The sequence below is a fragment of the Diplotaxodon limnothrissa genome, linkage group LG3, assembly GCF_057381915.1.
Source record: "Diplotaxodon limnothrissa isolate DT_005_m linkage group LG3, D_limnothrissa_male_GT1.1, whole genome shotgun sequence".
Classification (NCBI taxonomy): domain Eukaryota; kingdom Metazoa; phylum Chordata; class Actinopteri; order Cichliformes; family Cichlidae; genus Diplotaxodon; species Diplotaxodon limnothrissa.
Genome location: NC_140598.1, coordinates 29253023 through 29278410, shown reverse-complemented (window position 1 = coordinate 29278410; position 25388 = coordinate 29253023). Strand labels below are relative to the sequence as shown.

The following is a 25388-nucleotide window of genomic DNA, read 5'->3' as shown; positions in this document are numbered from 1 at the left end:
TGGCTGTCGTTTTATCACAGAAGGAGGTGTTTGAGCAAAGAATAACAAGACAAAGGGGCAGTACACAAATAATGTTTTAACGACTCCAAACTTTATGGCAGATTCTTAACAGCCCTCTAGTGGAGACAGACCAAAGTGGCCGTCAGCACATGAAGAAACAGAAGTACATATTTCCTGTGTTATGATCCTCACAGACCCCCCCCCCCCCCCCCCCCCCCCTCCTTTCTTTCCTTTCTTTAATGAAACTAATAAAACTGACTGACCACTTTATTGGGTACAGGTTGCTGATATATGATAGCATCACACTGTTGCTGCAGATTTGTAGCCTGCACATCCATGACATAAATCTCCCGTTCTAAAAACACCCAGAGCTCCTCTTTTGGACTGAGATGTAGTGTTTGCAGAGGCCAGGTGAGCACAGTGAACATCCATCAGATGCTTTCCTATTCTTATCACATCCATTTATTCATGCGTGTGCACGGAAACATGTGTATGCATGGAAATGAATGTGGGAAATATGAGAGCCAGAGATAAAGGAACATGTCTGGACAAATCCATAACAAAGATATAAAAAGGATGTGTCAGAAGAGTACACCGTCCTTCCACTAGTTTCCTGCAGATGAGTCGAGGAGAAAGATTGTGGCAGGTCAACCTTTAATCCTAAAGCAAAGACTTTGGAAATGTGTGTCTCCCACACTGATGACAAGAACCAATCACAGTGTTGGTCTTTGTCTCAGCAGGAGAAGTTTTATCTGTTTCTGACAGCAAGTCTGTGGTTAAAGCAGCCTGATTGCTGCAGTCACACATCAGTAATCAAACCACCTGCAGATCACTTCCTCTCAGCTGAACCACAGTCATGTACAGAATAATGCAAGCTGTTTCCAAAAACATCATCGCTGTTTAAGATAAAAATATAAAATAAAATACAACATCATTGATAGTTACTGTTGAGATTATTTCAGATTACATAAGAAAAGTTTGTCCTCAAATCTCAAAAAAGGGACTGTCAGTGAAGGCATCTCAGGTACTGATGTTTTCATGTATTTACTTCTGTCTGTGGTTTCCTGACTGACTTCAGCCGCTCACCCACAGTGTGTGTTTAATGGTACCAGTGTTCCCCTTTAGGTCAGATTCTCTTCATCCTGCTGTTTAGGTTTAGCATTTTAAAACTTTATTCTTTGCTTTATTCCAGTAAAACAGAGAAACCTGTGCGTTAGCTGAAAACCACAACTCTGGCATCCTGTCACAGAGGAGGGTTTGACTTTAAGTGGCTGTGAAGTGTCAAAGTGTTGATATCACCGAGAGTAGGATGAAGAACACATCTGTGCTGTGGCTGCTCTGTAAGTACACTGCAATGATTATAATTCAAATTCAAATTCAAAATTCAAATTCAAATTTTATTTGTCACGTACACAGTCATACACAGTACGGTATGTAGTGAAATGCTTGGACAACTACTCGTGACCTAAAGAAAACAAAAAAAGGAAAAGGCTATGAATAAGATAGGAAATAAATATGAAAAATTAAAAAGGGTAAATTTAACTAGGAAGGAATAAAATATAAATTAAGGTTAAAAATGAAATAACTGTACAACACAAATTAGAATGAAGGGTAAATTTAACTGGGAAGAATAAGATAAAGATAAATATATAAATTAAAGTTGAAAATAAAATAACTGTACAACAAAATACACAATACACAATATAGAACTATATAAGAATGTATGAAGAAATCTAAATCTAAATAAATATATACACAATAACAGCAGCTGTACAAGTATTAACCGGAAATGAAGAATATAGTGACCAGTGTTGTGCAAAACCAAAGTCCAGAAAGTCCAGTGTGTGTGTAAGAACCATATGTGTGGGTCAGTACTGTGTGGTGGAGTGATTGTGATTGAGAGACCGTATCGCCTGCGGGAAGAAGCTCCTCCTCAGTCTCTCTGTGTTGGTCTTCAGGGAGCGGAATCGCTTTCCTGACCTCAACAGAGAGAACAGTCTGTTGTTGGGATGGCTGAGGTCCTTCACGATCTTCCTGGCCTTGGTCCAGCACCGCCTGCTGTAGATTGAGTGCAGGTCAGGGAGCTCGGAGCGGATGGTGCGCTCAGCTGACCGCACAACCCTCTGTAGAGCTCGTCTGTCCTGCATGGTGCTGTTCCCGAACCAGGTTAAGATGTTTCCCGCCAGGATGCTCTCTATGGTGCACGAGTAAAAGTTCCTGAGCACCTTGGATTATGTATGAAAATTTGTCAATTCTCTACCACAAACATCCAGGTTGGTGTAGAATCAGAGAGGTATTAGATCAATTTTCATCAGGGGGACCGAGAAGAGGAAAGAGGGTCAAGAGGAACTCAACAGTCTTCAAAACAACAACTAGCTAAAGTAAAAGATATGGAGTAAAAATGCTTAATATACATCGAAATTTCCTCATGAGTGTGCTTGTTCTGCATCAGTGTGTAACTCACCACAGTCTGGTGGTTACCTGTTTTCTGTAATCTGGTTAAATGTCAAACTCAAATCAACCTGAGTGTCATTTCTCTTTAGTTCTGATCTCACTGCTGAGCTGCTCAACAAACCAAGGTCAGTAACCTTCTTCTGTCACAGTTTAAACCTGACATAAACGACACCTAAAGTCCTTTTTTGTGCTTTGCAGTAGCATGATGTGATAATCATTACAGTGATTTATCACTGGGTATGGTAATGTTTGACCTTATTATAGCTTCAGTTGCACTAAATCATCCAGTAATTGATGTTAACCAGAGACACAGATTATCTGACACTTATTGTGTGATTTTTATTGACAACAAGAGGATAATTTAGTTTGTGTACTTGATGTATATCCTCCTCACAGCTCGTCTGACTGTGAGTCCCAGCAGCTCTCAGTTCTTTGAAGGAGCCTTTGTGTCTCTGAGCTGTGAGGAGGACGACAGCTCTGCTGGATGGACTCTGAGGAGAAACACAAGCACAGAAACCAGAGCTGAGTGTGACAAGTGGGGAAAACCAGCTGGTTCTTCAAGTAACATCAGCGGTGTCCTCTCATGGGACAGTGGAGTTTACTGGTGTGAGTCCAGAGAGGGTCCCATCAGTAACATGGTTAACCTGACAGTCACTGGTAAGCTGAGTGTGTGGAGTTAGTGTTGATGAAGCTGTGTGTAAATGGATGAAATGCTGTAGTTTGTCTCTGTGTTGAGGTGGATCAGTGATCCTGCAGAGTCCTGTCCTCCCTGTGATGGAGGGAGATGACGTCACTCTGCTCTGTAAAACAAAGACCACTCCCTCCAACCTCCCAGCTGCTTTCTATAAAGATGGCTCCCTCATCAGGAAGCAGCCTACAGGTCACATGACCATCCAGCATGTTTCCAGGTCTGATGAAGGCCTCTACAAGTGTGACATCAGCGGTCATGGAGAGTCTCCATCCAGCTGGATCACTGTCACAGGTGAGGAGCTTCACTCTGATTTCACCTCTTATTTCATCCACATATTCACCTGAACATGTGGGATTCTCTCTGCAGGGAGACCTACAACCACAAGCTCACTCTTCACCTCTACAACCCCACTCCCATCATCTGCCCATCCAGCTGACCTTGTGTTGAGAGTTTTCTTCTACCTGGTCGTTTTCACTCCATACTTCATCTCCACTCTTCTCATGGTGTCTTTGTATCAACACAGAGCCAAAGGTAACAGTCTAAATTACCTTGATTACATACTGTGGTCAATTCAATGTAAAAAAGTTTAATTGCGTGCTTTTTCTTTTTGTGCCCCATTCTTGTGGAACAGCCTCCCTCAAAATATTAGGCAGGCATGCTCTGTGGAGGTTTTTAAAACTAAGTTGAAGACACATCTGTTCACCCTATCTTACATGTCTTAAATCTATGTCTTTTAGTTTTTAAATTCTTACTGTTTTTAACTACTATTGTGTTTTTACTTGTACTGCTATTTATCCCTTTTATTTATTCATCTTTTTAGTTTCAAATAGCTGTTCAGCACTTTGTTTAAAAGCACTTTAAAAATAAAGTTATTATTATTATTATTATTATTATTATTATTATTATTATTAATTACCTCATCTAACAGGAAATGATGAGCTCATCTCTAAGGTAACAGCCCCGTCCACTCAGGCTGGGCAGAGATCAGCTAAGGACTTGGATGACATCGTGGCGGTCACCACTGAGCATCACTTCTGAGCTTCAGAGACACGATATCAGATCACTGTGATTGAATTATATGTGAAATCACTGCTTTAAGATGGAACTAAAATGTAAGACACTCTTCAATTTAGTGCAATTTAAGAGTTGTTGTGTGTTGCAGAAGTCAATGAAACTGCTATCTTTGTGAACTGTTGGGTTATGTTTATATTTCTGGTATCCTCTTGAAACTTGGTATCACGACAAAATGTGTAACGTTTAACCAGATTTATTGAAAACCTGATGAATTGGCCTCATTATTTGGCAAAGTTAACATTTAAACAAGTGTGACAGCCAAAGAAAGACTAAAACTCCTGCCCTCCCACTTTCAGGCCACCTTATCAGACTTCACACAAGAAGAATCAAGGAGGCTCACTGAAAAAGTAAAAGTGTGCTTTAAATGTTTAATATATTATTACTATATTATAATATTATTATTATGATTTATATCTATTGAAAGAGTTGTTAACCAGAGACTTGACTAACAGTGTCTAAATTTAGAAGCAGGTAAACAGCCACCAGTTCAGAACCGAGACATTAAACATACCTGTTCAGCCTAAAACACTCTTAAATGTGAAATCATACGTTTAAATAATATCACTATAGCTGATTAGCTTTCCTTTCATCATGATCACCTGTTTGTACTTGAATCTCTTATTCGATGATTTTCCTTCTGATTCTCTACAAACCCGATTGACCTTCACCTTGGTGTGTTTGTCACTAAGACTCAGACTTATGAGTGAAAAATGCTTTTACTGTTTAAAAATGCTGCTCATTTTTCCTGAAATGTTCTACAGATGGACGTGAACCTGTCAGAGCTGTCTCTGCAGGACAAGGTGCTCTAGAAGTAATGAGAAACTCTCAGTTGCTCCTAAATTTCACCGAAATTTAACTAGGCCTGAACATTTACGCCCTTCCCATCCTTTTGAATATCATATGATCAAATGTTTGAATATGATTTTGCAAATTTTTGTGGTTGTTAGCAATACCCACTGTGTCTGATAATGAAAACATAGATGTGCCAAGAAACAAACATTACCAAATTTAGACAAAACAAAAAACATTCATTTTATTTGTTTACAGCAAACCGGTTTCAAAAAAGTATTAACTGGAAAGAATTTTGAGTCCCGCGTTTGTTCTCCCTGTCACATGATACATTTGTTTCCACCCATGAGGGACACTTGTTAGCACTCATCCTCCAGCTTCATTGTGCTAACGTGTTTATAATAACCTCCCCATAGCTCTGAAGCTAGCTACCAGGCAGGACACAATTATTTACCAACTTCTACAACACTTCAAACATCGGCTGCTCTTTAGTTTTGTTCAGTGGAACATTTCTAACTCTCAGTGATGGCACATTTTTCGCGTTTGTAAAACCGAAGAAGAATTTGTATCCATAAATGACTAATGATGTACTTAAGTGGGGGGATTTTTGCTTTGTTCCTTTGTCTTATGTACATTAGAACAACAAGAATAACAATGACAATAAAAAGTAACACACACAGACACACCAACTTTATCTGAAGGAGTCCTGTCCTCATCCCCTCTGTCCTTGTCTCTCCACATCTGTTTGTCCTCTTCATCCATGACACCTGCAGAGCAGACACAGTGTGAGGACAAATGTAACAGTTGTGTACTTATTGCATTAGTATTGTCACCCTTTGAAACATGTCAGCAGCTCATTCAGAGGCTTTGGGGCACATGAGAAGAAAAAAAATCAACCAAGCTGAATTTTTTGATCTGATGATGCTCTACTCGTTCATGACCTAATAACCTTTTGTGTTATTAAAGGTTATGTAGGACAGCAGGTGCAGGTTTCACTGGGGACTTTGTAGCACTGTGGTACAATTAGGCTGAGAGGCTGTTAGATAACTTCCACCTCTATCAACTATCCTAACAAGCAGACTCACCTGAAGCTGTGATGTTGAGCATGATGAAGCACTTAAGCTCATCAGTGTTTTTGGTGAATAAAATCCGACACTGGTATGTTCCTGCGTCACCGAATTTTTTAAATAATCTTTTTCAACTTTTAAAATGTAAAAAGCAACACTACCTTTCTTTCTTATTGAACACCACTGACACATCTACCTGGCTCTTAGTAGGTGTGGCCAAAGTTTCAGATTATGAGCAATGTTTTTGCTTTCACACTTTCATTCTTGCAGTTTCTGGTTTCATCTGCTTCAGACTGTCACATTAAAATGAGGTCACATGACTCAAAATGAGCCCTGCTGCCTGCACCAATCACAGACGTTATTGGATGATGACGATGATAAACTTGTGATTAAAAAAACAACACAAAAAAGCAAAAATGTGAGAATAAAATGCAAATCTGCTGCAAAGTTTAAGGTGGACACTAAAGTGTAGTAATCATCACCTCTGCCTACAGCCCACCTGACTGTAACACTGACAAAGTCAAGACTTTCAAACTCTTGATTTTGTTGTGCGTGTTTACAGTGAGAGTAAAGGTGAATCAGTCTAAGAGCACAGTCACAGGGACACGAGGCCGCTGCTTTAATAGAAGAGTAAAATCTCACCTGTACACACGAACAACAGAAGGCAGGCAAACAGCAGAATCCAGAAGAGCATCGCAGCTGTTCCTGAACGCATCTCTCATTGCTCTACAGATCCCAGATCAGGTTGTTAATAGATAAGCTGAACAGGCTATAACACCCACAACACCCACTTCAAGTGGGTGTTTCCTTCAAGGAGATTTATGAGTGACGGACAGCCACATGACTTACAGGGATATTTCTTTTTTAAATAAGATTTTCAAGCTCACATCAAGCCCTCGTGCCACAAATAAGTTTGAACTAATTTGCCAATTAAAGTCTTTTGTTGAAAGGATTCCTGAACTGACCGTTCATCACTGTTCATCGTTCATCACAGAAACATTAAAAAAGAAGAAATCTGTAAAACTGAAACCACTAAAGGAGACCGCGTCACATGACTGTATCATGTGACGTGGTCTCGTTCACCACAGAGTAAAGCAAGGAGAGATATAGAAATAATCAAAGTACTTTAGGTATTTCAAATTTTGCTATATCATTACTATTTAAATATTTAGCAACTTTAAATATTTAAATAGTGTAGATATAGAAATATTTTAATGAATGAGCACATTGTAGTTATTATGCTTTGTGGGATTTTTTGTGTTATTTTTAGTGCTTTTTCCCCCACATGTAATTGTCAATAACAGCTCTGAGGTTTCCAGTTTCCTGTTTCTGATGAAAGTTTCCCTGCAGGGTTAATAAGACAAGTAAAGAAAGACTTAAGTTTTACACAAGTGTCTGTACAGACAGTAAATGTAATTCTTATTGTTCGCTTCACCTGTGTACTCTATCTGTAGTTTGATTAGGTTAATAATTAGTAGTTTTGTAGCTGTAAACATCCTGGCATGTTGGCTTTATGTTTTCCATGACTGACGGCTCTGTGGTTAATCATGTGCATCTTCCTCTTCTGTCCTCAAGTCACTCGACAGCTCTGACAAACAGAAGCTGTCAAACTGTCACTGTGAGCCATATTTTAGACCTAGCTTCAGCCCAGACATCACTTTTCTTTAAACAGGGTTCAACACACAAATTAAGGAGAGGTTTGTTCAAAATCAATGAATTAAAAATAATTTAATGATATTTTATGATTCATCTGCAAAAGATATTTTAAGCAACAATCTGTCTTTATCAATTATTTCAGTTTTTTGTGGATTTATTTTTGTATGTTTGCTGCTGTGATTGAGTTTCCATCTTGTTCTCTTTCACTGTTTGACAAACATAAAACAATTATAAATATTATTTGACTACAGTATGGATGGAACACAATGTTTTAATGATGCCAGTAAGTATAATGTTATTTATAGTTTATTGTGTGGCACTATGCTGTTAACACTACAACTGTGAGCTGGCACTTTTACGGGGTCAGTAACCTTTGGTCTCACTTTTTGTTCTTCTTTTGTGCTCATAGTTTGTGGTCAGAGAGAGAGAGAGAGAGACAGGGGAATCCACAAAGAGTAAAAATAGCTTGACCTCAGCCACAGACTGGAAGCAGCAGGAACGTCTTTCAGCGGTTTCAGAACAGACTGTGTAAGTGTGCCGTTTCTGGAAAGTTAAGGACCTGCGCCTCCTACGTACATGTGCTTTATCACACCTGGTGGATATATTTAACCTCTTTCACAGAACAACCATGATAATTTCCTGTAATATTAGTGCCACAGAAGAGTAGTGCAGTTATATATATAAAAAATAGAGTGATTCCTGTGTGTGTTGCACCAACCTTGCTACCTTGCGGTGACTCACACACACACATCCCTCCATTGCTGAAGCAGTTACAAGAATCTTTGGCCACAAAGTGATTGGTGAGTGTCATGGTGGGAACCCCGAACCAGATGGTGGGCACCGGAGGTGAAGGCAGCCGTCACGCTAAAGAAGAAGAAGAGTCTTACTGGGTTTGGTCAGCCTGTGGGTCTTTGGAGGCAACTGATGGGTACCAGCAGGCAAAAACTCACCATGCTGTAGTCACGGTGTATAGTGGGCGTGGGTTGGGTTCATTTAATGATTACAGTGGACATAAAAATGAGCATGACTCAATATCCAAATATGAACACATTTCATGAGAAGCAGCAATAGAAGTAAGTATGTAAACACTGTAAAGAGGAATAATATTTACTGGTGTTACATGGATTAGTATTATCTCCATTCATGCTTTAAGTTATGATCTTTTTCAATAGATGTTCAGATCCTGTAAAGTGAGGAAAACCTATTACTCCACCAATAATCCTCCTTTATACACAATGTGTTGGATTTTCTTATAGGAATAAATGGAAATGATCTCTAGGAGTAAATGTATCAGTGATACATCTGTTTATAATCATGTGGTCATTTGAAAAAAGTCTGTTAGTCTGACAGAACTCCGGCTCATGTATGTAGGTAAAGTCACCAGCTTGCAACCTTCTGTCTGCTGTGCCCAGATTAAACCATGGTCTCGTGCTGCCATCTACTGACACTTAAATGCAACAACAGGCTGTCCAACTCTAATCTTCCACCACTGAAACTTTAATATCACTCGCGTTTTATGAATGCGGAGCACCGTTTTTGTATCTGATATGGAAGGAAATTCACACTCACACATATAAACATCACAAAATGTCTTTTCTAATTAGTTTTTTGCAGGCGTGTTCACACCTGGTGATCTCTGGTGGTCGTTTCGTTGCCCTGTACCTGTGCATGTGCAATGACAATAAAGTTGAATTCTATTCTATTCTCAATGACATCACACAGGATCAGGAGAGCTCAGCTCTTTAAAAAACGCCCTGTCACACCTGTTTTAACTGACACACAACACCACAAAAATCTAACGTCAAATATGTGTTCACATTTTTGATTTAATTAAAGTAATATACACTCACTGGCCACTTTATTAGGTACAGCTTCCTAATATTGGGTTGGACCCTTTTTTGCCTTCATACTGTTTTAATTCTTCGTGGCAGAGATTCAACAAGGTGCTGGAAACATTTCTCTGCAATTTTTGGTCCATCACTCACTTCCACAATGGCCCAAAGCTGCTGTATTAGATTACGATTTGGTGACTCTGGAGTGTGGGCTATTTGAGTGCAGTGAACTCATTATCATGTTAAAGAAACCATATAACACTCAGGTCGGCTGTGATGTATAACACTCAGTTTGTGTGTCAAGAAAATCCTCCACACGTCACACCACAGGCTGAACTGGTGCAAAGCAGGATGGATTCATACTTTCATCCTACATTTAGATCCTACTATCTAAACGTTGCAGCAGAAATTAAGATAAAAGAGTGTGTGTGGATGATTCAGCACCTACAACTCAGAAGAAGATGACAGTGGAAAAGAAGGCCAGGTCAACTGGAGACAGTTGAGTGTAACAAGTGTTTGTTTGAGGTCAAATGCAGTCTTGAGGAGAGGGGAGGCAACAAAAGCAAATATGTGCCAAACATTAATGTAAATCTTGAAACCAGCACATTTAATCAAACTCTCGTTAGCTTTTAATAACTGACTTGGCAGCACACACACACACACACACACACACACACACACAACCCCGTTCAGCTATCTTAGTGAGGACCTTCATTGACATAATGGTTTCCCTAGCCCCTTACCATAACCCTAACCATTAAATGAATGCCTAACCCTAAACCTTACCCTAAACCTAACCATAACCTAATTGTAACCCTGACACTAAAACCACATTTTGAGCCTCAAAAAGGCCTTCAAATTTGTGAGGACCGGTGAGTCCTCACAAGTGACTGTTGGTCCTCACAAGTATAGTAGAATGCAGATTTCGGTCCTCACAAAGATAGCTAGACAGGAACACACACACACACGCACACACAATGACATCTAGTTTGAGGAAACCTGCTGTATTCACATGCAGGACATTTAATCAGTTAGAATCCATTAGTTACATTATTACAGTCTATGACATCATCAAAGCAGACAGTCAGAAAAAAAAGACGGAAAGAAAAAAGAAAAGACAATAAACAGACAGAGCTGAAGTAGAAAAGCTTCTAGATCGTCTTCTGCCTCCTCTGGGATGCCTCAGAACACTAAGTAATCCCTCATGTTATGGTAAATGGCCTGTATTTGTATAGCGCTTTACTAGTCTCTAAGGACCCCAAAGCGCTTTACACAACCAGTCATCCACCGACATTCACACACACATTCACACACTGGTGATGGCAGCTATATTGTAGGCACAGCCACCCTGGGGCGCACTGACAGAGGCAAGGCTGCCGGACACTGGCACCCTCTGACCACCACCAGTAGGCAACGGGTGAAGTGTCTTGCCCAAGGACACAACGACCAAGACTGTCCAAGCTGAGGCTCGAACCGGCAACCTTCCGATTACAAAGCGAACTCCCAACTCTTGAGCCACGATCGCTCCAGGTCAAGTGTCTGGAGCTCAATATAAGCTTATTTAATTTTCTTCCAAGAGCCGGGTCATCCCCTCTGTGAATGTTTCCACCTGCTGCCGGCTGATTGAAATGTTTTTCATGAATGTCGCGCCACCATGTGTGATACTGCCAAGCTTCTCGTCGATGTCTCACATGAATACAGCAGCATTTTTTCACCCTTTAGAAGTTCAAAATATTCCAGTTGCCTTCAAGGACATGGCTCAAATTACAAGTTGTGACTATTTTATGAAGTGGTAATATATTCATGTGCAAGAGTTTTTGTCTTGTTAGTCTGATCCTCAAACACACCAGATACTATCACCATTATCATTTAGTCAGTGGATTTTCTTTTTTTTCCCTGTCCCAGTGCAAAGACTTTCAGGGAAAGTTCTGGACATGTTTCACACTCATTGAATTTCTGTCCATCAGTTCACCTGTCGTTCAGCCCGATCACAGCCCAAGTTCCGACTCTTTTGCTGTTTTCTTTACACCAAATATCCAACAGCAGCAACAATGAGAAGCAGGCTGGAAACTGATAGACCGGATACAAGTCCAACAGATCCGTCCTTCTTTGCTCCTTGTCTTTGAACTGCAGGAGAGAAACAGGTGTCAGGTGTGTTAGGTAGGTGATGAGTGAAGAACAGAACAGGAACCAGCTTCACTGTGAATCATGACCTGTTTCCTGATTCTCGCTGAAAACCTTTTCAACCATCAGCTAAATCTATCTACTGTGGCCTGAACTGGTTTAATGTTGCCAGGCGGATTGTCAGAGTGGCCACAAAGTGACTGGAAAGCTCTGACGATGCTTACTCTGTCAGCTTCTCTCTTTCACTCTCGCTGTCATTACTGTCAGTGTAACACTTGTTTTAAAGCACTCAGGGTAACACAGTGGTGCCCAGCTGGCTGGGGCCGTAGGTTCTTGACAGCTTCCTCCCACAGTTGAAGAACATCCACACGTTAGGTTAACTGGTGAGTCTAAACTGGTATTGATGGTTTTCTGTCCGACTGGCAACCTGTTCAACCTGTCCAGGGTGTGCCTGTCTGTAGCCTTCTGGCACCTGGGATAAACTCAACCCTAACCTTGACCTCGAATTTGATGAGTGGAAGTGGGCTGGGTTAAATCTCACCAGCAGGTGGCGCTATTGCTTTGTCTGTTCATGGGTTGCATTGCGATAGCTAGTAACAGCTAGGCAGAGTCAGAAGCAAGAAATATTTCTCACATGTGCGCTTGTGATGGTTAAAGAGTCATGAATGAACCCAACTCCATCCTTATTTATGACTTTGTGGAAAACGCTGCCTCTGAGTATTTTGAGCTTTTGACATGTTTTCAGTTATTACTTTCTGGTACTTTGAGTACAATTGTGATTTTTACAGATGTTAATTTTAAGAAACAGGCTACTATGTAACTTCAGGTCTCATTGCACCTTGTTTAATTTTTATCACTCAGCTGTAAAATGTTCATGAGGGATTGTTGTGGACTCCCAGGTTTGTGAATGTGATAACTTGAGAAGGAAGAGGAATTAAAAATCAATACCATAGCTGTAGCTAGTAAAAAAATCTCAGACAAGTATAAATCTCAGGGATATCAACCTCAAGGTCAGAGGTCAAATGAAAAAAAAAATCCTGTCAGGTGACGTAGGATATTGAAATTGATACCATAAGTGCGTCGACCCTGAGACTGAAGTATATGTTTCCTGATGTCTGTTAGTTTTACTTTACATTTTGAAGGGCCGTCTTAATAAAGTAGCCAGCACACCTGTCACTGGTCAAAGAGCTGTCTGTCTGCTTAGCTGTGCTTCACACAGTAGTAGCAGAACAGGAGGAAAGTGGATAGATGCACATACCTTGGCATTTATGGAAGTTGATATTTTACTAATAAACCAGTTCATCCATCCATCAATTTGCTTCCGCTTATCCTTTTCAGGGTCGCAGGGGGTGCTGGACCCAATCCCAGCTGTCATAGGGTGAGAGGTACACCCTGGACAGGGCTAACACACAACAACAGACAACCATTCACACTCACACCTATGGGCAATTTGGAGTAATCAGTGAACCTATCCCCACTAAGTGCATGTCTTTGGACGGTGGGAGGAAGCTGGAGTACCCGGTGGGAACCCACGCAGACACAGGGAGAACATGCAAACTCCACACAGAAAGAGCCTGATGGTGGAATTGAACTCAGGACCTTCTTGCTGTGCGGCAACAGTGCTAACTACCGTGCCACCGTGCTGCCTTAAACCAGTTCAATAAATGTATAATCATAAGAGTATATACCTGAAGCCAGGACATGACTCATAAAATGGATGAAAGCAGGAAGAGTGAATTCTTACTCTTGATTTAACCAGCTTGTCTTGCTCATCGACGGACAAACGGTTACAGAGGACACACTTGAGGCTTCAACTCACCTGCAGGTGTAACTTTCAGCTTGGTTTCCTGCTTCATCTCAGATCTCTGGCTGTGATCTGTTTCATATGAGATGTGGCACTCATATGTTCCAGTGTCATTAACGGTGACGTTGTGAAGAATGATGGACATTTTTCCACTTTTCATGTTTGGGTCTTCCAGCTCCACTCGACCTTTGAAAGACTCATGCTGGTATGTTTTGTAAAGACGATCTTCCCGTAAGAAACAGACGTAATCGTCTGCTTTCAGGTCACTCTTGGTCCATGCTACCCGTAAGATGTTCCCTTCATGGGGACCCTGACAATCGAGAGTTGCATCCTCTCCAACCTCCACTTCTTTCTCGTCTAAAAGAAAAGAATCCAGAAATACTGCACACCCCAAATTATAGCTGGATTAGTGTTGTTGGTTAGTGCATTACAATCATTCTGGACAGGCTCATATTTGCTACTTACAACCAGCACACTGTCATAGTCCAGTTTTTCAACTGAAAGCTGAAAAATGAAAACACACACACACACACACCTTGTGTGTGCCTTTTCTTAGAAATCTTAAAAATCTGCCCACAAATGCAAAAAAAAAAGTGCGAGCGCAATCCAAATGCAAATCAGATAACAGTAGCTGTGACCACAGAGTGAATCTATATTAACAGTAGGCCGACTAGAAAGGGAAGAAATCCCCCACAGCTGTTATTTTTCGGGGAAGTTAAGCAAAGCATTGACGAGAAAAATACTTTAAATAGTTTGAGGTCACGGGCCTCACTGTAACAGAGGAAATCACTTTAATGAATCCATTGTGACTATGCTGTAAAACATTGAAAACAAAAGCCTTTTGTAACAATATTAACTTCAAGCTGTTGCTTTAAGTACACTGTAAAAACTAAACTTCAAATAAAAATGTAGATCACAGGTTAAAATAACAACATTTTCTAGTGAAGGAAAGTTAAAGTAGAAATAAATAAATAATTAAAAACCTTGGCAACATCAAAGAGTCAGTGTGCCTAAAATTAAAAAATCCCCACATTCCTCTGAGTCACTGTCTCATATTATCATGTTAACAGCATCATTTCTCTGCAGCACAGAAACATGTGGATCCACTGGTAACCAACTGAAATGTACAAATGTAACATTACCATTTAAAAAACATGAAACCTTTTCCACAGAAATACCATTAAATAATAACAATGTAAATATGCTCTTTCACTCACCTGCAGATCCAAGAATTAGAGCCAAAAACAGGAGGACTTGGAGAGTGTTCATCTGTGACAGGTGGCTGTAGACGGTGGCGTGATGATAGGAAGCATTAGGCTTTCACACGAATCAGAGGGGGGGACAAAGTGTGGGAGGTTCAAAGGAAAGTAGCGTTTAAGAGAATGTGAGATCACACTTATTTAATGCTCATGATATGAACATGATATGATATAAAAACTGTAAAACATTAGGAATCTGACATACAGTTTAGATGATGTCTCTCATCTCTCAGGCTTTTTACAGGAATTCGAGCTGCATTTGAGAAAAGGCTTCAGGGTCATGTTGGCTTCTATAGATCTGGTGCTCAGGGCCTCTGTGCTGCGCTTTAACATGGCCATTTTCTAGACACTAGTAAGATTTCTTCATGTTTTGTCATCTGCCTGTGTGTCAGTGGTAGACTGCATGATTTTGTATGTTCCTGTTCGGTCTCATCTTCAGAGTCACTCCGTCAGCTCATCTTGGAGTATCGTCTTCCTGATTTATTCATGGATGCTATCCTGATGGCTCAGGTCTTATTCCTAGTGTTGTTGCTGTATTTTTAAAAGTGGCACAAATATGAAAAATAGAAATTCCTCAGGAGGAGGTTGATGGATCTTGTGGTGTGTGGTTTTTGTGTGTGTAGCTTTATCTTAAAATGACTAAGAACAGTGCCGATGTTTTTGCAACTGATGGTGGCTTCTCTGTTTGTCTGTGGCATCACTGAGATGGTCGTGTCCCTAACAGGGCCGAGGCAGGAAAGAGAGCAGGGGCGTTCACACAGTTTCACTTCTCTGTTGTTAACGATTGTGATGGTAAAATGAATCATTCCTGTCACACCAAAGAAATGTGGGTACTAACCATTAAGAACTCTTTGGAATTTGTGTACACAGGTTTTTCAAAGTTACAGGCCCTCAGAGTGCATTGGAGAGGGGGTTAAACGCTCAAATTTTGACAGCATTTTTGATTCCTCATAAATTGATAAGTTATTCACAGAAACATTCACAACTGTAGTCAAAGCTGGCACATTTGTATTTGAGGTTCATTCATGTGCCTCATGAAGACTCTGAAACTGTCTGACAGACGTTTGGGGATTTTTTTTTCTTCACTGTGGTGAAGAATCGTTTTCATCACTTTCCTTTCTTCGTGTTCCTCCTTTGTTCTCTGTCTTCGGCTCTTCCACCTTTAGCTCTCCACAGTTCTGCATCAGCATCAAGCACACCCGTGGTTCATCACCCCAACGTTCCTCCTCACGAACACAAAGTGAGACCAGAACTGTTTGTTTATTCTTCATCGATCTGCAGCCCGACCGATCCAACAGTGTCTGTGGAAGTTTTTTGCCTCTGATGTTTTTTACGACTCAAACCTGAGTGTCATTTCTCTTTAGTTCTGATGTCACCGCTGAGCAACACAAACCTTCTGCCGTCACAGTTATTTTCAGCTGCTCACTATTTTACCACAGTGGAAACTTCCACTGTTTTTAACGTTGGCTGATTTTCATGCTAGGTGCCCTTTGTGACACGACGCTCGCAGGATTTCTGTCTCTTGAGTGTTGTGGTTCACATTTGCCTAATAAGTGAAGGCTGTTGAAGTGAACTACAACTTTCTAAGTGCCCAGTTCTTTTTTCATTCTTCACTGTAGTGTGACACAATAATAACAATACAATAATTGATCCATGGAGCCTGCTGAAGGTCTTCCTGAACCTTTTCACCCCTTTACTCTTTTTAAAGCTGCAGTTAAACAAAATTGTGCCCCAGTTTTGAGGGATGTTCATGTTTGACTCATTTCACCACAATTCTGTGTGGTATTTCTACAGAAATGTATTTTCATGTTTCATCCCACTAGCTGTTTAATACTCAGACGTATTTGAATTTCTGTTTACCAAAGAAAATAGGCAAATCAGCAGGGTTAGCACAATAGAGGAGGATGTTAGAGACTGAGTGAAGGAGGCAGATGAGCTACTGTGATGACCCCTAATATGAGAGCAGAAGGTTAACCAACTTGAATTCACCTTTATACATCACAGCTTTATTTAACTGTCCACTTTCACAGGCCTGGTTAGCTGGTATCAAGTCAAGTCAAAGAAGTCAAGGAAACCTTAATTTCTCACATGCAAGTTGCCCTACTGTGAAATGGGACCAGTTGTGTATAATATGAGTTCATGTCAATAAACAACTGGGACACTCTCCTGGGACAGACTGGGAAAAGAGACATGTGGACACAGTTCATTTAGGCGAGGGAGTCGGCATGTTAAATAACTGAAATCCTGTTCCACTCTATGTTCACATCAGGAAATGTGGGTTTCATGTCAACGTCAATGCAATGTCAATGGTAACTTTATTGTCCCTAACGGGAAATTGATTTGCAGTATGTCCATACAGAAATATAAAAAACAAACAAACAAACAGGCAAACAAATAACAAATACATCACATACACACACAAAAATAATATAAGCAGAGCAGAAGGTTAACCAACTCGAATTCACCTTTATACATCACAGCTTTATTTAACTGTCCACTTTCACAGGCCTGGTTAGCTGGTATCAAGTCAAGTCAAAGAAGACAAGGAAACCTTAATTTCTCACATGCAAGTTGCCCTACTGTGAAATGGGACCAGTTGTGTATAATATTGATAGGTTTAGTATTGTTGATTGTCATTTATGCTTAGAAACATTTACTCATATATGCTTAGAAGTATATAATCATTTGTAGATTGAAAGAATGTCTCATCCTAAGAGGTGTATAATTAATTGTGTAGTGATAAGTTGTGTGATCTTTAACAGGCTACAGAGGCTTGGTGTGCATTCCTGGAATGCACACCTGCATCTTGGGGGCATGGGAAAAGTTCGCATCTTGTATTATTGTTTTATGGTAGGATTACCGTACCGTTTGTTCTAGTCTAAGTGCTTTTCTGTTTAGATGAACTGCTGGACTTCCTCACCGGGGGGGGGGGGGGGGGGGTCTAGTCTACCCTCTTCCTGACCAAGGATGTTATATGACCCTTTGATCAGCAGTACCCCACACACACACACACACACACACACACACACACACACAGGCAAGGTACTCTTTGTGTGTATGTAGACGTCATATGTTAATGAACCTATGCAAATTCATGTAACCTCAATAAAAGGACAGTGGTATGGGAGAACGGACGAGAGCAACTGGGGTCAAGCGAAGGGACGGCGCTCTGTCCAGTCTCTCCCGTGCACGAGTAACATGAAGAACTTGCCTACTTCGTGTCTTGCTTTGCTGTGTAATTATATTGTCTTCAACGTTCCAGCGAATAGGTTTATGCTATAAACCTAACAAATATGAGTTCATGTCAATAAACAACTGGGACACTCTCCTGGGACAGACTGGGAAAAGAGACATGTGGAGACAGTTCATTTAGGCGAGGGAGTCGGCATGTTAAATAACCGAAATCCTGTTCCACTCTTTGTTCACATCAGGAAATGTGGGTTTCATGTCAATGGCAATGTCAATGGTAACTTTATTGTCCCTAACAGGAAATTGATTTGCAGTATGTCCATACAGAAATATAAAAAACAAACAAACAAACAAACAAACAAACAGGCAAACAAATATGTCTGTGAAGGTTCTCAGTCATCCAGGTCATCGTAGTCAAAGGAGCTTGCAAAGAAAAGCATCAAGACTTCTTTAAGTTGCTTGAAGACGTTTCACCTCTCATCCGAGAAGCTTCTTCAGTTCTAAGGTCAAATGGTGGAGAGTCCCTGGTGGAGAGTACATCACAGCTTTATTTAACTGTCCACTTTCACAGGCCTGGTTAGCTGGTATCAAGTCAAGTCAAAGAAGTCAAGGAAACCTTAATTTCTCTCTGCCATCTATAATCCAGTTTTGAGATCCCTTCCCAGACGCCTTAACGCCCACTCACATCCTGGGCCATCTGATCTCAGGAATTCGCATGATAAGGTGGGGCCAGGTTTCACAATGAACTCACCCGAAACTCTGGCTGATTGGGACCCACACCCAGTTTCACACCTTAGCTCAGGCGATTAGAGGATCATCAGGGGGTCCTTTTGACCCTCTGTGGGGGGTCCCTCCCACTAGGTTTATATCTGGGACTCTCCACCATTTGACCTTAGAACTGAAGAAGCTTCTCGGATGAGAGGTGAAACGTCTTCAAGTAACTTAAAGAAGTCCAGACGCTTTTCTTTGCAAGCTCCTTTGACGAAGGCAAACAAATACATCACATACACACACAAAAATAATATAAGCCTGAGAAAACAACCTAAATTTTATCATCAAAAAAAAAGTGCAACGTGCAGTGGCAACAGCACTTATGGTTAGTGTTATTAACCATGATAATAGAAGTAGGTACAAAAGACAATCTATGTCTCTTTATCTTCACTGCAGGCACTTTGTAACGACGACCTGATGGAAGCAGTTGAAAATCATTAGAGAGAGGATGATCTGAACACAACAGGACAGAGGTGGCCTTCCTCAGCACCTGCCTGTTATAAAAGTCCACAAGCTGGACCTGAGACCTCCCTGAAATCTGACCAGCCACTTTAACCAGGTTGCTGAGTCTGGTCTTATTATTCAAGGACATATTATCATATCAGGCAATGATACAGAAGGTTAAAACAGATTCAATAAAACTTTTATAAAAAAAGAGTCATTTCAGATGAAACATTAAAACCTCTCAACCTCCTCAAATAACCTGAGCCTTTTTAACTGTAGCAGCAAGATGTGGCTCAAAGGACAGAAACTTATCAAGAACAACCCCCAAATACTTATAACTTATAACACAGTTAGAGCAGGATGGGGGGATGTCTTCACATGACGAAACAAACTCATCCACAACAGGTCCATGGGAATCCTCTTCACCGTGAAGGAGGTTTTCAATCACTGTGTCATCTGCATACTTAATGAAATGCCTGTTGGCCTGTGTACTGCGACAGTCATTAGTGTACAAAATATACAGAAGAGGAGAGAGACAACAAGTTGTAGAGTTTTCTCTGTTTGGTCATCAGACTGGTGAGGGTGGTTTTTGGTGTTTACACGTGTTATGACACATTCAGAGTTCAGGTCATGCCATGTGGTACTACAATGGCCTGTGGCTTTCATAGGAAAGAGGGAGGTGAAATGACAGTTTCCTTATTATAGACTGGCCTGTTGTTGTTAACTGTTTTTATGACATAAAAGTGGGGTTAAAACTAGAATTTCAAACTCTATACAAATACTCAGAAAAATACTCAATAGATGATTCTTCAAATCCAACAAAGGTGTGTATGTGTGACCTTTTGACCTTTAGAATAGAATCCAACTTTATTGTCATTGCACATGTCACAAATACAAGGCAACTGAATGCAGTTATTACATTTTCAACTTCACCATGAAGGTAAATCACTGACAGAATAAGAATTTTTGTTCAACTTTATTCCAACTCGATTCAAAATCAGGGCCGATCTTTATCTCTGTCAGATCCACAGTCAAATCCATAGAAACTGAGTTGTTACATTTAAAGTCATGTTCAAATTTGAAGCATTTGGAATAAAAGAAAACATGATTTACAGACATGACATAAACATTTTTTAATGGCTCAACCAGTGCAGGTCACAGAAAGTCCCTGTCACACTGTGGAAACTCTGTTACTCAGCAGCCTTCATTCAATCACTGCATCCTAGCTGACTGACAAGATTCATATCCTGGGCTCACTCAGAAGCAGAGCTGTTAAACTTGTATGTGTCACATGAGCGTAACTTTAAACAGTATTGTGTCCTCCTGTTCTTTGTTCAGAGTTTAGTTGTTTCTCCTGTGTTTAACATGGCTTTGCCCACTGTAGTGTGTGGTTGTGTGATGGAGTACACAGGTTTTTTGAAGGTCAGACTGCAGGCCGACATCCTGAACAGCAGTGATCTAATTCGTCGTGTTTGAGCGACATCTGGTGGTGAGTTTGGTAATTGTAAAAGGATGACGTGACTTCTCATGAGCATTGTAGTGTGGCTGATGGATGTTAAGCTGACCTTTTCTCCTCATCTGTCTTTAGACCTTTTTTTCCCCCCGATTGAGGAGCAGAGCAGAGCTGCAGGTGACAGGCCTGACATGTCCAAAGGTAAAAGGGACGAGAATATATTTCAAAGGACCTAATCTGTGAGATCTTCAGTTCTTATCTCCTTTAGTGAGAGAGGCGTGGTCCTCTAGTTGGTCGGAGGGTACCTGCACGTGGCGATAATCCCTGACCCAGATGGTGTAGACTGGAGGTGAAGGGCATCTTCAAACTGAATGAGGACTTCTGTCAGGCTTGGTTAGTCTGTGGAGCTGCAGAGGCACAGAGAAGTATGGATCTGGCTGAGGCTGAAGGAAAAACTGAGGTTTGGGAGGAGTTTAATAAAGCTGTGGAACAAGATTTTCAGTGTCTGTTGGTTTCTAGATTTTATTCATTCATTTTGCTCATGACCTAATCTAAAAAATATGTTTACTGACATGTTTCAGCCAAAGAAAACTTTTTCTCTTAATGATGAGAGGTGGAAACTACAGAACTACCACCCTGTAAGAGAGGAAGGAGGAGGAGGGTCTCGCTTGATGCTAGTGTGGACCGATCAAAGTTCAGTAGCACCTGCAGATGGAGAAAGTTTCTTCACTTTGGCTGCTCTGTAAGTATGCTGTGATGTGTTTTGGTTTCTGAAAAGGATTAGAAAGAAAGGACTCTCACTGTGTTGCTTCACAAACATCCAGTTTGTGAAGACAAAAAGAGAGAAAACCACTTCCTGTTTTCTGCTTCTTCAGTCTGTAGATCGACCAGACTGATGGCGTTGCTGCTTTTTTCCTGAATGTGAAGCTTTAAACTAACCTGTTATTTCTCTTTAGTTTCAACCTCACTGCTGATCTGCACAACAAACCAAGGTCAGTAACCTTTTCCTGTCACAGTTTAAACCTGATATCAGCTACACCGTAATAGAAGCTCTGAGCATTTTTTATATTGTGGCATGATATCATAGTTATTGCGCTAAGCTATCCAGGAGCCTGCTGAAAGTTCATCGATGCTACCAAAAGCATAAAGGAAGTATGTTCACCTGAAGAAACGTTTCTAACTTTCTTGGAGGTTCACATTAAAAAAAAAACTGATCAGCTTTGACTGAGCTCACAAAGTTCACCACAGCAGGTCTGCTTTGGACCTCAGTGCTGGCTTGTACTTAATATGCATCTTCCTCACAGCTCGTCTGACTGTGAGTCCCAGCAGCTCTCAGGTCTTTAAAGGAGACTTTGTGTCTCTGAGCTGTGAGGAGGACGACAGCTCTGCTGGATGGACTCTGAGGAGAAACACAAGCAGAGACACCGGAGCTGAGTGTGGAGATGAGTGGGGAAGATCAGCTGGTTCTTCCTGTGACATCAGCTACATCGACCCACTGGACAGTGGAGTTTACTGGTGTGAGTCCAGAGAGGGTCCCATCAGTAACATGGTTAACCTGACAGTCACTGGTAAGCTGAGTGTGTGGAGTTAGTGTTGATGAAGCTGTGTGTAAATGGATGAAATGCTGTAGTTTGTCTCTGTGTTGAGGTGGATCAGTGATCCTGCAGAGTCCTGTCCTCCCTGTGATGGAGGGAGATGACGTCACTCTGCTCTGTAAAACAAAGACCACTCCCTCCAACCTCCCAGCTGCTTTCTATAAAGATGGCTCCCTCATCAGGAAGCAGCCTACAGGTCACATGACCATCCAGCATGTTTCCAGGTCTGATGAAGGCCTCTACAAGTGTGACATCAGCGGTCATGGAGAGTCTCCATCCAGCTGGATCACTGTCACAGGTGAGGAGCTTCACTCTGATTTCACCTCTTTTTTCATCCACATATTCACCTGAACATGTGAGATTCTCTCTGCAGGCAAACCTACAAACACAACCCTTGCCCATGAACCCTCCTCCCACCACCTTGTGTCCAGGGTTTCCCTCCACCTGGTCGTGTTCTGTCCATACTTCATCTCCACTCTGCTCATGGTATCTTTATATCGATGGAGAGCCACAGGTAACACTCTTAGTCTCTTCAGTTATTTATCAAGCTCAGTTCCTTTTGACTCTTTATACAAATCTCTGATTACACATGTGACAGGAAGTGACCTTATCCCTGTGGTAACAGCACCACCCACCCAAGCTAGGGAGAGACTGGCTGAAGACTGTGATGACATTGTTGGCGTGATCACTGAGCATCACTTCTGAGTTCCTGTTTAATCTGTCAGATTGTGGTCGTCACATCTCTGTGATTGAACAATGTGCAACACCGCATATTTAAACTGGAATATTATGCTTTAATGAATAAATAAATGAAGAAAACATGGACCAGTCAAAGACTGAATAGTAGTAATGGAAGTTTAATGGATTTAAAGCACTTACATGTAATCATTCTCCTGTCAAAAGATTCAAACGTTGTGTAATAAAACATGTGACGGTGTGTGAAACACCTGCACCTCTGCAGTCTGCTCACATGTTCATGTTAAACAGGAAACTGAACGACTACAGTGCTGTGGAACATCTGTTAACCACAGGCTAAAAGACTGGTGGTCCTGCAAGAACACCGCCCACTGCTACCTTTCATCTGCAAACACACACTGACTGCAGGATGGGCATTTAGAAACTCTGGCTCAGTTTATATCAGTGAGACCGGCAGTTAAAACTGAACCTGGTGTTGTGTGCTATGAACTTAAATTAAATTACAATCCACGATTCTGTTCAAACCTTTTCTTAGTTGGTTTCTTTATGATTATAATCTCAGGTTTTTGTTACCTTTTCTGAAGTGAAATGAAGTTTCTGTTGGTAGTTTATCTTTAATTCTTTGAGTTCCAGTTTATTCTGTCTCCTCTATATTCTCCTGTATTTTAATGCTAATCTTGCTCTTTTTGTTCCCTTCTTACATTGCTTCCTGTTTTACTTTGATACCCTTTTGTTTCTTGTATTTGATTTCACATCTTTGATTACCCTTATTAGCCTTTGTGTACTTATAGCTTCAGTCTTCCTTTTTCGCTTGTTGTGTCTTACTGTTTCTTCAGTGCCTTTTGGGGTTTGTGTCCTCGACATCAAATTTGTTTACTTACCTTTTAAATGTTCATTCTGATGGTTTTTCACACTGTAGATTGTAGATCTTCAAAATGAAGTGTACTGTTTGAGATTTGATGTTCTGTTTGTAACCCTCACAAGGTTATCCACTGCTGCTCATTACATGTTTTTCATGGATGTGTGGTTAAGTAATGAGCTCCCAAACAATGTGGCAGAGAGGTGGTTTGTGCTTCTACATTAAATCCTGGTGCACATGTCTGACAGTGTGCGCACTTACTGCTCTGATGTAGATAGATAATTGTGTTGTTGATTATCCAGTGCAGACCTTCTGTAGTTTATGTAGCATCAGATGAAAATGCTGAAACAGCCATGAAAAACTTAACTGACGCCATCAGCAAACTGCAAAGACTCTATCCAGAGGCCTTTGCTCTTGTCGGGTTTTAATTACTGCAGTGTTTGATCTATGCATCTATCAGAATGTTTGTTGTACAAACAGAGGACATAAAATTTTATTCTATCACACTGCACTTGTACTCTGTAGTTTGCACTAAAAACTGACCATCAGGTCGCAGCAAACATTAAAAACACATGCATAGATTTCAGTTTCTAATGATTTATGGTGTAGGCACCTGTTAGTCACAACTACTCATGCTGTCCTCGGTGCACACCTTCGTTTCTTCCTCTGTGAAAAGTTTGGGTGTCATCCTCGACAGTACTCTGTCTTTCAATTCACACATTAATAATGCCACTCGTTCTGCATATTTTCAATTGTGCACCATTAATCAGCTCCGTCCTTTTCTCACTCCACATGCCACTGCCATTCTTGTTCATAGCCGTGTTACTTCCCGGATCGATTACTGTCATTCAATTATTTTTTGGTCTTACTCAAAAATCCATCCACAAGCTCTAACGCGTCCAGAACACTGCTGCTCGTATCATCACCAGGACTCCTTCTATCCACCACATCAATACTGTCCTGCAGCAGCTTCATTGGCTCCTGGTCAAATATTGTATCAATCTCAAAATACCCGTGTATACGGCTATTCATCATCTGTCTCCTCCATATGTCTCTGACCTGGTTCAGATCACCAGCCCATCTTGGTGTCTTAGATCCTCTTCTTCTCTTTCTCTCTCTGTCCCCTCTACCCGTCTTGCCACCAAGGGGATCGTAGCTCAATAGTTGGCAGTTTGTCTTATAATCAGAAGGTTGCCGGTTCGAGCCCTGGCTTGAACAGTCTCGGTCGTTGTGTCCTTGGGCAAGACACTTCACCCATTGCCTACTGGTGGTGGTCAGAGGGCCCGGTGGCGCCAGTGTCCGACGGAAAAATTAGGAGGACTTGGAGAGTGTTCATCTGTGACAGGAGGCTGTAGACAGTGGAGTGATTATAGGAAGCATTAAGCTTTCACACGAATCAGAGGGGGGGCAGGAAGTAGGTGGTTAAACAGAAAGTAAAACATTAGGCTTGTGACATACAGTTTAGATGATGTCACTTCTCTTGGGGATTTTACAGGAATTCGAGCTGCTTCTGAGAAAAGGTCAGAGCAATGTAACTGCACTGAGTGAAGATCAGGATGGTTGTGTTTGTTATTCATTGTGAATGTTTTCACAGTGAAATGTAATTGTTTCACAAAGCAGTGATTGTGTAT

At 41.0% G+C, this 25388-nt stretch overlaps 3 protein-coding genes across 3 annotated transcripts; 2 read left to right on the top strand and 1 right to left on the bottom strand.

Annotated features, from left to right (window-relative positions):
• The first annotated feature begins 1309 nt into the window (after positions 1-1309).
• On the top strand, positions 1310-4183 carry LOC146635263 (Fc receptor-like protein 5). Its single transcript, XM_085345906.1, has 6 exons — positions 1310-1340; positions 2544-2579; positions 2851-3111; positions 3191-3436; positions 3512-3676; positions 4074-4183. Exons 1-6 carry the CDS (start codon positions 1310-1312, stop codon positions 4181-4183), a joined length of 849 nt encoding a protein of 282 aa, XP_085202032.1.
• A 7403-nt stretch (positions 4184-11586) lies between these two features.
• Positions 11587-14760, bottom strand: LOC146635262 (butyrophilin subfamily 2 member A1-like). The gene is made up of 3 exons (XM_085346560.1): positions 14709-14760; positions 13507-13848; positions 11587-11690 (listed from the first exon to the last, which is right to left on the bottom strand). The coding sequence occupies exons 1-3, from the start codon at positions 14758-14760 to the stop codon at positions 11587-11589; spliced, it is 498 nt and encodes a 165-aa protein (XP_085202686.1).
• A 6558-nt stretch (positions 14761-21318) lies between these two features.
• On the top strand, positions 21319-22907 carry LOC146635261 (low affinity immunoglobulin gamma Fc region receptor III-like). The gene is made up of 6 exons (XM_085345984.1): positions 21319-21349; positions 21564-21599; positions 21912-22175; positions 22255-22500; positions 22576-22716; positions 22801-22907. The coding sequence occupies exons 1-6, from the start codon at positions 21319-21321 to the stop codon at positions 22905-22907; spliced, it is 825 nt and encodes a 274-aa protein (XP_085202110.1).
• The last annotated feature ends 2481 nt before the right edge of the window (positions 22908-25388 follow it).